The sequence below is a fragment of the Tyto alba genome, unplaced genomic scaffold, assembly GCF_018691265.1.
Source record: "Tyto alba isolate M040663 unplaced genomic scaffold, T.alba_DEE_v4.0 Super-Scaffold_40, whole genome shotgun sequence".
Taxonomy (NCBI): domain Eukaryota; kingdom Metazoa; phylum Chordata; class Aves; order Strigiformes; family Tytonidae; genus Tyto; species Tyto alba.
The window spans coordinates 28,116,949-28,129,448 of record NW_024881316.1 but is presented as its reverse complement, the minus strand read 5'-3'; the positions used below and the strand labels follow the sequence as shown (position 1 = coordinate 28,129,448).

General features: G+C 38.3%; 1 protein-coding gene across 5 annotated transcripts in view; it reads left to right on the top strand.

Moving 5' to 3' along the window:
• Window positions 1-12,500, top strand: part of ARHGEF10 (Rho guanine nucleotide exchange factor 10) — a 119,973-nt gene that overhangs the window by 56,356 nt on the left and 51,117 nt on the right. For 4 of the 5 annotated variants that reach the window (XM_033009942.2, XM_033009941.2, XM_033009938.2 and 1 more), the window contains 4 exons: window positions 512-604; window positions 2,087-2,257; window positions 4,092-4,237; window positions 6,934-7,109. In XM_033009942.2, coding sequence (XP_032865833.2) covers window positions 512-604; window positions 2,087-2,257; window positions 4,092-4,237; window positions 6,934-7,109 — 586 coding nt within the window. The remainder of the gene's footprint in view (window positions 1-511; window positions 605-2,086; window positions 2,258-4,091; window positions 4,238-6,933; window positions 7,110-12,500) is intronic. The other variant, XM_033009940.2, reaches the window with a different exon arrangement.

Genomic DNA, 12,500 nt, shown 5'->3' with positions numbered 1-12,500 from the left:
TTTAAGACCTTGAACATGTACATTCCCTTTGTTGTGCTTGAAGTTAAGCAGATGTTTCAGTGCACTGTTTATGTAAAAAGCATGAAAGTGCTGTATTGATATATACATAGGTGCTGCATTGCTGGTGTGGCTTTATCCCAGCTGTATTTATTTAAGGAGATTTCAGTTCAGTGGCACACCATCATTTTAATAGTGATTTATATTTTTTTTATGATTTAATATTTTTAAATATACTCTTTATAGTAAATGGAATCTTGTGCTGGTTTTGGCTGGGGATAGAGTTACTTTTCTTCATAGTAGCAAGTATGGGGCTATGTTTTGGAGGAGTGAGCAAGTGGCTGCATGGTGCTTAGTTGCCAGTTGGAGTTAAACCATGACAAATATTTACAGTACCACTATTATAATTAATGTAAATGATGTAGAAGAATTTTTAGGAAATGTTTTCCTTTCATTCTGTAACTGATGGAAATGTGCGTGTGGTAGTAAATAGTGTGGCTTTCTTGCCTTGCAGCAGTGCCAGGAGTCAAGCCCCGATCGAATTACACTGTATGGTTTAATGATGAAACCTATCCAGCGCTTTCCACAGTTCATTCTACTATTGCAGGTAAATAAGGTTTACCAAAAGGATGCTCTTGTTGCATTCTTACATGGTTTGCTTGTGGGCTTGCATGGTAGCTGTCTTCTGCTGAGGAACACGCTGCAGTGGAAGTGACCACTGAATCATGGGAAAATAACAAAGAAAAAATTTCAGTGCATCACAACATGCTGATCTTGTAGTCTGATTTCAGGGATAGGCAGTAAATACGCTGCAGGAAAATCTTAGTAAACTAGATTTACTCTAGATTACTTTCTATGTTAGATTTAGCTCGTAAGTCAGTTTGCAGTAAAGCTGTAGTTCAAACGTGTTACTTTTCCATATCAGTTCGTTAGCTAATAACACTTTAAAACACCACTAGGAACTTTGTGGCATTGCTTTCCATTGAAGAAAAATACAAGATGATCTAATTCATGCCTTGGATAGTTCAGAGTATATGTGGGATGTAGAACAAAAGCATGTTCTCTCCCTCACTATTTGGCTCACAGGACCTGATGGGGTGTGTGGCAGCTTCCTTCTGACCTTCAACATCTTGTTTTCCTTTCCGTGGAAACTGAGTATTTGACAGGGAGTCCTTGGGTCTCATCTGAACAGGCAGTCAAGCTGCAGAAAAAGCACAGCTCCCCAGTGTAAACTTGCTCCAGACCAACTTACAGCTTGTTACTCCTTCCAGACCACAGCAGCTCTATCTCAGTAAGCGCTGTGAGTTAGCTGTGTTTTGTAGATGCCACAGAGGAGGACGGGCTTTGGGATGCAGGTCTGGGAATTACTGTGGGAGAAGGAGCAGAGGCAGTTCGGGGAGGGGGGGCAGAGCATGCCGGTAGGAAACCATGGCAAGACTTTTTGAGGTAGCAGGAGAGATGGAGTTCATTGTGGCAGGAAGCTGTAGTAATTACGTTGGGATTTGTAAACACTGTGGGAAAGGAGAAAAAACATAATTCAGATTATTCCTACTGTATTCCTACAAAAGGGAAAGACTTTGAGAAGCTGTTGTGACCTTCGTGAAGTAAGTAATGACTCCTACTTCAGGATGAGCATGGTGTCAGTGTTTTATTGAGCAGTAATAACAGTAATGAAGATAATACAATATTATTACTACAATAAATATCAGAAAAGTTTAATTTTAAATAATTGCTTACAGACACCTACATATTATACTATAATATTGATTCTCAAATTGTTTAATATTATGTTAATCTTTTTTATTTATATTTACCTTTGTGGTTTTTACATTTATTTTCAAGTTCCTTCTCTGTACTTCATCCTGTAAATAAGCCGTATGTGACCCCATTCAGTATCTTTTTAAAGAATTATTAAGATATTCAGAAAAGTAAGCAATGTGCTGTCTGAATATTCATTAGGTGTTCATTGGTCTTTTTCTTTAGTAGTACTCAGCTAAAGAATATAGTGGTAACTTTACATCCTGTAATCTTTTGAACTTGACTTTGAAATGAAATCTGATTTTTGTTTTGTTTTATTGCTTCCCCTCAGGATATGTTGAAGAACACTAGTAAAGGACATCCTGACAGATTACCTCTACAGATGGCTCTTACAGAACTTGAAACACTGGCAGAGAAGTTAAATGAAAGGAAAAGGGATGCAGATCAGCGCTGTGAAATAAAACAAATAGCAAAAGCAATGAATGAACGTTATTTGAACAAGGTGAGGAAAGTAGGAATATATGATGGAAGAGTTAATGTCTGGTCCTTGAGCAATCTCTAAAATGGACACCAAAGAGGCACCTACATTTTTTTCTGTAGAGCTCGACAACATGGGGTCATTGTAGTGGTAGGTGTGAGATGTGACCTACCTCCAGGACTGAACAGGCTTGCTGGTTAAACCCCTGTGTGCTGGAGCAGGCAACATGCTGAAATAGCAGCAGCAGTATCAGTGTTCTGTGGCAGTGTAGGAAATATGGCTGTATAGTAAGGTCTGACGCACATTTTCTGCTTGGGAAAATTCAACTTTGAATTTACCCTAGAACTGAGGAATTACTACCATATAAAGGAAGGAGCCAGCTCCTTATACTGCAGTGCTTCCAACTATGGAGTGGTTCAAGACATGCTGTTGAATGTTTCCAACATCTTTCTTATTTTAAGGAATATCTCAGTCTATTTCATTCATGCCTTTGGATCACACAATATAAATGTCTTTAAAGAACTGTAGAAGACATTCAGTAGGAAGGAACACTCTTCTTCATTTGAGTTTGTTAGTAGCTATCTGTACTATGGATATATGTACGCTTGTCTTTTTTTGCATCATAAATGGTTCTTCCTTTCCCATGAGATGGGGCATAAAAGCTTCAATTATTGCTTTCATGAAATTAGAGGTGATTATGGTCTGGACTCATTCTGGGATGGAGTAATGGGGATAAGCTGAAGGAGTGCTGGGAGTGGGGTGTTTTTGTGATGCATAAAAGCATAGTTTCTAGGATACTAGTAGTTAACCAGATCACACTTGTTTTAGGCTATTTCTTAGAAATGAGATACTAAATTTATTGTCATACTAGAACAGTACTTCCATTCTAAATGCATTAGAAGATGGATTCAGACATTATACTTTCTTTTCTAGTTCTCATACTGCTGCTTCTTGAAGCAGCTACTGATCATCTACTAATAGTTGGAGAAGTTTAAGGCACAGAATGTGCTTTTTAAGAGGTGGTCCAGGTTTCCTTTTGTCAATCAATATCAAGTATGAAATCTTGTATGATGTGTACTGGGAGGATGAATTGATATATATGTGGATAGTCACTCCAAATCCCATAGGGTCCTGTGTGCCTTGTGGGCTAATATTTGCATATACAGGTTTGGAACAATGCCAGGCAGGGTGAAACAGGCAGAGAAGGAGGTGGGTGGATAGGAAATGAGTGAGTTATGCACCATTTTGTTCTCTGGGCCACTACGGAGGTGTGTTTGACTCGTGAGGGATTGGTTCAGCCTTGCGCACAGTGATGATCCTCAGCCCTTGAAGGCAAATGGCAGGAGAAATTTAGATGCCAAGCATCTCTTACACCAATCACCTCCTCTGCACCCTGTGGCAGCCGTGCTCCTCGGCTAGCTCTGTGAGCCTGGGCAGGAGCACTCTTCCTCCCCCCACCTCGACCTCCCCCTTTGGGACAGCTGGAACCATGCGTAGCACTTACATGGGCAGTGAACAAAGGGGTGAGGAAAGGAAACCACAGAAATTGTGGAAGCTATCAGGATTTATTTTTTTTTTTTTTTGCTAGGGGACCTTTATCAGTGTGGAAGATTTTCAGAGCAATTATGTTCCATATTAAGACCAAAAAACCTTACAGACCATATTGGTGGCAGCAGAAGTTACTGTTTTTCTAAGTGGAAAGCAAATTAGTAAAGAGGCTTAATTCACTTGGCAAATCCAAATGCAAACACTTGTACTAGGATAGAAAGAGATGACTTCTTGTAATTTCCTTTTATTTTTTGCACTGGATGTTAGATGTATCATGTATAATATATAGTGTTGATTTTTTAAAATCTAGCTTCTCAGCAGTGGAAACAGATACCTCATAAGGACTGATGATATGATTGAGACTGTTTACAATGATAAAGGAGAAATTATCAAAACCAAAGAACGACGACTTTTCATGTTAAATGATGTGCTGATGTGTGCCACAGTAAATATTCGGTAAGACTTGATTCATATTTTTTAAATGATCATTCAAGCTTCAACTGGAAAAAATGACACTGAAATTTTTTTAATTGTTTTTACTATGGCTAATGATTTCTAGGAGTAGTCATAATGAATGGATAACTAACTTTGTTACAGTCCTCTAAATTGCATGCCGATGTTTGGAAGTTCTAGAGTTAATTTGTAAGAAAATTACATCAGTTGGAGATTAGATAGACATGCTCTGTAATATCTAGTTAGGCAGAGCACAGGCATGACAAAGGGTAGGATTTTTTTCTCGTATTCCTTAAATTTATCCTGTCTCACACACACATAAATCTGTAACTTTACACAATTTGCAAATTTAAAAAAACAAAACAAAACCAAACAAAACACAATGCTGATCTATGTAACCAGAACAAACTTGGAACTCCCTAACAAAGTTACAGCTGAAAAAGGGTTTTTAACTCTAAGACCAAACACTGAAGGATTAAAGCTGAGGTGCTCTGAGGTAAGCATTTTTTCATAGTGCCTTCTGTATTTTAGATGGCTGTAATTATTACTGTTACTATACCTCTGTGTATACCAAGGTCACACTCACACTGAAATGTTGCTTGTGTCATAAATTGTTTTCTGTGATGGTGCATTCTGACAGAGAAAATGTGAACCATTAAAAACTTCCAAGAACAGCTTTTCTTAAGCATAATATGAGTTGATATCTGAGTTTATTACTGAAGTATGAACACCTTACATATTATTTTTGTAACTGTGTGAATGCTTGGTCTCATGTTATATGCCAAGTCCCCGGGTTCCTTAAGTCAACAGTTCTGGTTATCACAGCACTGTTGTTCCCATGGGCGTTAACTGGTTCTGAGCAACCTCCTTTGGGATGGTAATTGGGCATGCATGTGTCATGGGAGTTTGCTAACTCTGAAAGAGTTTAATTATGGTCTTCTCTAGCAGTTAAGGTTTGCTTTCCAACCCATTTATTCATATAAGAGTGGGTTTTTAGTAATAGTTGAACACACTTTTAGTTTTATTTACTAGCAAAAAAAAGGTTTGTGACTTCCCTGGGGTGTTCAGTTGGAGGTGGGCTGACCTGAAAGCTGTGTGTGGGTTTTAGGATTCCTCCATGATTTCATGGGCTGCTCTTAGATTTTTTTTTTTTTTTTTTTTTTTTTTTTTACTGCAGAAGAAACTGCCTTTGTCATGTATAGTTAGGGACTGAAGGAAATCATCTGCCATATTTCACATATGACACCTATATCCAGGCCAGAAGTTTTTGTTCAAAATAAGCATATGCTATAGAATATACCACTTACCTGCTTGACTTGCGCAGGATGAGCTTTATTTATCTTAATTTTAACTGTATAGAAGTTAGGCATCTTACCTAAGCTAGGTTTCTGCTATAGCAGTGGTTTTCAAGGTGCATGCCTGCAGATTTACCCTGGAGCTGTAGAGTTCTTCAGAAGCTTTACATGTACATGTAGCTGTGCAGTATGTGTCAGCTCACTTTGCTTGACCACCTTTTTGTTCAACCTTTGCAAAAATGATCGGATGTCCCCAGGAGCCTGGGGATCATTGGTTCCAGACCAATTTTCTATAGCTGTCAAGACATGTATTTCTACAGAGTACATGACACTCGGAAGGTCCTTCTTCACATGTTGTCCAGATGACCGGCTCAAACCGGAGACCTAACTTATAAGTAGCAGCAGTTAGATGGGGTGGATGCTATCCCTAGTGACTGAACAGCTGTGTCCTGCCTAATCTTGTTTTCTTTCTTCTGAACTAGATCAAGAGTTTATAAATATTTACTTAAGTTGTGGCACTTGTGGGTTTTGTTCATATTTGCCTCTTCATTGAAACAAAAGTATGACTGTGTTGCAAATAAGTAGCTGACTAGCTGATCATCATCATTTTGGTACTGTTCTTAATAAATGCATTTTGCTGATTTCTCCTAAGCATTTAACTTCTCTATTTCAGTCACGCTTTCTGTGAAGTAAACCTTATTTGTTCACTTTAACACCTCTTTTGTCCTTGTGCTTGAATGTGAATAAGGGAATGAAGGAAAAAAAAGAAAAAGGAGTATTAATGCCATTTCTATTCCAAGTGAGCTTCCTCAGTGTGCTCTTTCCTCCGAAATGCCTCTTGTGATACACGCTTCCTTTAATGCAGCAGCTCATGTGGGATTACTCTCAGAAGCCACAGCAGTTGCAAAGGTCTGCTGTAAAAAACATCCTGGGCTGTGGGGCTCAGCAGAAATGTTAGCCTGGGAGGATGCGTTGCCCTTCCTGCTGCTGGTAGTGATTCAAAGGTCCCATCATCCATACTTCCCTAGATGTAGCAGTTACTTCTTTTGAGCACTGTTTCAAAAGAAAGGAAAATATGGAACAAAAGTATCATCCTAAGCACTTGTATTAGGAAGTCAAAATGCACATTGATCTTACAAGATGGTAATTTATGTTTTGTTATAGAAATGTAGGGACTGTTGTTGACAGTCCTATGCTGTTTGTAAACAAGATTATCTACACCTGCATAGCTGCTCTTTGCACTTCAGGAAAGGTCAGTCACAAAAGTCAGCCTGATGCATGTATTTGTTTCAAGTTGTGCACGGTACTCGGACTGATAAACAGCAGATTTTAGAAGCTAAAATAATAAATAGGATGCCATGAAACATAGTTGCTTTTCACAGCAATAATTTGTGCATCTTTCAGCTCTTCCTATGAAAGCAGTGGCGCCGTGACAACTGGCCATAGGTATTTATTGAAGTGGAGTGTACCGCTGGGACAAGTGGAAGTCATAGAGTATGGCAACGGTGAGGGCCAAGGAGAGAACTGCAGGTTTCCACCCCAGCACTCTGCTGAAAATGTCGTCGTTAACTCTAAGCCAAGTAAGTGACAGGAGTTACTGACTTTTACAGACTTTTTTTTTTGTTAAAATCCATATTTGCATTTCAATGAGCTACTGAAAACAAAAGAAAGCATTTTGTGCATGAAAACTTCTGTAACATGAACAGTAATATAACCCGTCCCTTTTGGAAACTGAGAAGCTATAAAGTGATAGCCAGTCTCCTGCCTTGCTGTTATGAATTGTATTAGCCCTAGTTTAAAGTTTTATGCATGAATGCATAAAGAGTTTTAAAGCATGAATGTGTGTGGGCATGCAAAAAGGTGGTATTGGTGTGGTGTGCCAGATGTCCCATGGTAGCTGGACGTGCATATGTTCTTTTTCCCATAGTTGAAGCAAGGAAGTTTCTCTCAATAAAAACGACCAGCCACCCTATTGCTCTGAAATAAGAGTGGACACAAGTGGTTACTGCAGGGTAGAAGTTACTTCTCGCAGGCCCATAGTATTGCACCCTTCAAAGACAGTAACAAGTGCTTCAGAAAAAAAAAAAAAAAAACTTCAATTTTAATTTTAATGAATGTTTTTGAAGCAATATGCCAAAATGTAATTTCCTCCTAGCCTCTCTCCAAAAACAACCTCAAGCTCTAAAGTTTGCAAGTTCTTTCTGTGCTTGTTAATCCTTCCTACAAGCCTGCCAACTACCCTCAAGAGATATATGAATTTCAAGAGTTTACTTGTAGCTAGCCTTTCATATATAATGAGTTATTTTTATATCCTGTAATTTTGCCTAAATATTGTATTTTTAAGTGCACTTAATATATTTAGATTGTGATCCCTATTAATGGACTATAATTTACATGGATTCCAGTGCTAGCTCTGGGCATTATTTCACACTACATTTATTTAATATTACACCTTTTGCTTCATGAATTTGCCCACAGTAGTGCTGTAAGGAGGCATAAATGTTACAGTTCAGAATGATCCGAGGTGCAGCTGCAGCATATAATACCCCTCATATTCTTCAGGATGGTTATTGTCAGGTTTTCTTGCTCCTCCCTTTGTACATAGCCACAGAAAAATTTTATAGGTACTTATGTCTCAATTTCAAGGGTGGCTTCATTCTTGTAACTCCTTTTGAGCATTAATGAGCTACTTAGACAATGAGATTAAAGCTCTTATTTTATCGTTTACCAGCTGCTGCATGCATGACCCCGAGAGGAATGTATATAAGGGAGTGTATTACTTAGAACTGGGGATCCCTGTCATAAGTGAGTGAGGGAGGAGCAACTTGTTGACTATTCCTACTGAGACTTTGTTCAGCAGCTTCACAACTGATTAGACCAAATCCTTGTCTGTCAGCAAGATCAGATGGGGAAGTGGACCATGAGGTGGGAAAGAAAAACTCTTACCCAAACAGGCCTGTAGAACCTACTCGAACCTCTTGGCTTTGAGGTTTCTCAGCTTCATTATATTTGGTGACAATATCACAAAAAAAATGAAATGACTTTTTACATCATTTGTTGTCTCAACCTTCAGGTTGAATTGTACTCAATAGGTAAAGGATGAGTGGATTTCATTGTTCTCCTGGTAGGCTCTGATTGTTGTATTAATTCAGTATTCTAATAAAAGGTGTCAAAAGATAAGAATTAAAAAGTATATGTAGGATAGATACTGGTTATGCAAATGAGTAAGTCTTCTCTTAACTTTAATCAAACTTTTCTGTCAAATGATCACAATATATTGAACACAACCTGTTATGAAAGAGGAAGAGCATAGCCTTGCTATTTGCCTGTACTGCTGGGTCTGTGCCAGCTGTCACACCTAATGTGTGTTTGAGTACACACCTAATTGTATTAGTTGTTCTGTAGAGTTGCCCCCTTAGTTCCAGTATTCTTGCCTGTTAAAGTTTGCAGAAGCTCAGAAAGCACAGTCTTCTTGCAGAAGGAAAGGACTGGTAAGACTTTGTGTAGTGGTTCACTGTTGCTTGTTTATTTGCACCCACCAAGATGATGTGTTTTATAGTTGATGACGACACAGTCTTTATCGCATCATTGGTGAGCCTGTTGGGTATTTACCACAAATTGCAAAGCACTACCAGCAAAATATTGTCGTTCTCTGCCTGAAACTGCATGATTTCGCAGTCCTCAAAGTTATGTTATGTTTCTCTCTGTTTTCAAAGTATACGAAAGAACTGCTGTGGTGAAATCCCAGTGGCCTCATAGTATGTGGTTTTAATAACATCTAATGATCAAGAACAATTTGGGATGCTGCAGGCAAAATTCTGCTTTCATGAGGTAGAACCATGTTTCAGACCTTATTTTCAGCTCTCATTTCCTCTTTGTGGGAACTGGAGAGGTACAGAATGAAGATGATTCTGTCTAAAAGCATTAAGTAGTAGGGTGACTACCTCTTCCATTTCTGGAGGACTGAGAAAAGTTGGTTTGTATCTGTATTACACCAGGTTAAGTACTTGACCCCTGTAAAGTTGGTATTCTCACATTACTGCTATGATTAGCAAGGATTCTTGATGGATTCTGGTTGTGTCCTTGTAAAGATGACTGGTTATTAGTTACATTTCTCTTATCATGGTACTTTTTTCTCTGCCAGAATCCTTTTTATGAGGCAACTGTCATAAGCATATTTCACTATTTATTATTGGCTAAATGCCATTGGTGCTTTCAGCTTTCTACAATGCTGCAAGAAAAGATAGTATAGTTTAAAGATATAAACTTTACTTTGGGTGCTACAGAGAAATTAATAGCTTAATTTGAATCCATCTTGTACAGACTGTAATATGCAACTGCTGAAAGGTTGAAATGTTTTATGAGTACATATAAATCAAGGGCATGCTTTATTACTATTCTAAGGTGGAAATCAAGGACTGTGTGAACTTGGTTTTCACTTGGCAAAGTCATCAATTTGCAGTTTTTTACCCAGTTCTGCTTTGCATACCAGTCATTTGTCTCTGAATTCTAGAGGAGAACATATTTAGGGGTTGTTAAGTTTGTGTCTTTTTTTAAGCCCTTTGTCTTTTGACAGGAGAAACTGTGTGGCCTGAGGGGACAGGGAGGGAGGGAACAGGAAAATTTTCCTAGGGTGTATTCTGCTATGCAGCCCCTGTCCTTGATGTGCTTTTGCCTTATTCCTGTTGTTCTCCCCTATCACTAAAAGTAGATTATGGATTCTTTTACTTATGAACATGGAGAGGGATTGAAGTCTCAGCTGCTTGGCAGAGTCATTTATTTGTATGGTTCTAATATTGTTTCCTAGTGGAGTGCAGTTATGACTTGTGTTTACTTCCTGTAACGATATTCAAAGCAGAAAATGTTTCACATTCTCAGTCTTCAGAAAAAAATAGCATGTTTATCGCATCACATTTCTCTGAGCAAATTAGTCAAAGTTCTCTTTCATGTATTGGAGTTAGTCTTTCTTGAAAGTCTGTGAGTATGAGTCTCTGGCATCCCAGCTGGACAGTTCCTGTGGAAGTAGTTAACGCTGTGCCAAAGAGGCCTGAGAAAATCAACAAATTTTCTTCTGTAGAAGGATTTGCAGAAAGATGCAAGATGAAGTTTTTTCCCTAACAAATATACGTACTATTTCTGGTAGGCTATGCTGTTCTTCTGTCCTTCCCAATTAGTCCACGTACAGAAGCACAGACACATTCATAGTACTGGAAAGGTGACTTAATATAGGAAAAGAGGAATATTTTCAGCATGAACAGGAAGTTGTATATTCTTGGCTTTGATTTACTTGTCCTGGAAGAATTGTGTTATGTAATGGAACTCAGTAAGCAGCATTTGAAGCATGTTTTAGGTAATTATGGGAGCATTTGTCTTGATTCTGTGGTAAGATATGAAAACTGTTACAATGGTAAGTGAGGTTGCGAAGTGGAAGGCCCTTTAGTAGGGCCTATTGCAATAGGACAAGGGTAATGGTTTTAAACTGAAAGAGTGTAGATTTGGACTAGATAAAAAGAATACATTTTTTTACAATGAGGGTGTTGAAACACTGGAACAGGTTGCCCAGAAGGGTGGTAGATGCTTCATCCCTGGAAACATTCAAGGTCAGGTTAGACAGGGCTATGAGCAATCTGATTTAGTTGAAGGTGTCCCTGCCCATGGCAGGGGAGTTGGACTAGACGATCTTTAAGGTCTCTTCCAACGCAAACCATTCTGTGATTCTGTGAAACAATTGTGATTCAAGATCTGAAAAGAACTCAGCAAAAATATTATGTAATATGGGGAAAACCCTAGGTTATAAATGGTTGAAAATCTCAAAAGAAGACACTTTCCTTACTGACCCGTCTTCCTTATGTAATGTTAACTACTGAATTCTGTTCTTCAACACAGTTGTGTTGATACGTGCATTGATTTCATCTCCAGCATTCACATCTGGGATATTGGTTTTATTTTGTTTCCCCTTCTTTTTCTCTCTCTCGTTTTTTGTTTGTTTGTTTGTTTGTTTGTTTGTTTGTTTTTTTACAAAGATAGATATAGGCGACCTGTTTATTATGGACCCAGGGAAATGAACATCAAGTTTAAAAGACTCCTGAGTTTTAGTATTTGCTCTGTCATGGGTTTGCTTGTTTGAGAGTCTTGCTACTTCTGTACCTCAGTTTCCCCACCTATGATTTATGCCATGCTCTGGGTAGGAACCCTACACACTCAAAGGACCTCACACATCTAATGTGTCTAGAAGGAGTCTGATGGAGGCCACAGATCACTTAGCAATTTACCTGTGGGCATGTTTATCTTTGAAAATCATGTTATCTCATAGAGAAATTGAAAGAGTAATCAGTGACAATATTCAAGTACTAGGTTATTGCTAACTATTTTTTTTATTATTTTCTGTCTCTTATTTTAGATGTTCATCTTTTAAATATGTATTCCAAAAATATAAAGAGTATAGTCAAAGGCAAATTTCTAACTTCTTATCAAAATATACTATATTATCCTCTAGAAGAATCAGAAGTTGACCTTCACTAGCAAGTCATCCTTCTATACATAAAATCACTAAAATACATGTATTTCACTGCCCTTTAAATGGGAAAGTCAAATATACTGACCAGAGTTTCAGTTTTTCAGACTCCTGGCACATGTTATTATGAGTTCGCAGCACTTTATGCAAACTGTTGTTGCGTCGTGAAATGCAGTTTCTGTGCCAAGATGAGAGGCTGTTTGGTGCCACAGAGACCGCCCTGAGTTGTTTGTTCTCTGATTCCCAAGAATGAAAAGGGTGAGCTATAAAAGTTTTTCACAGTGATTTTATTTAAGACGACCAGACTACAGATACTCTGTAGAAGGAAATGGAGACACCTAAGCATCCTGCCATTTCTGGGTGGGAAACCAGTGCTCTGCTGCTGACCATGTTGATTAGGAGCTTTATACAGCATAGTCTATTATTTAAGCAAAGAACCATTTAATTTGAGCCATAT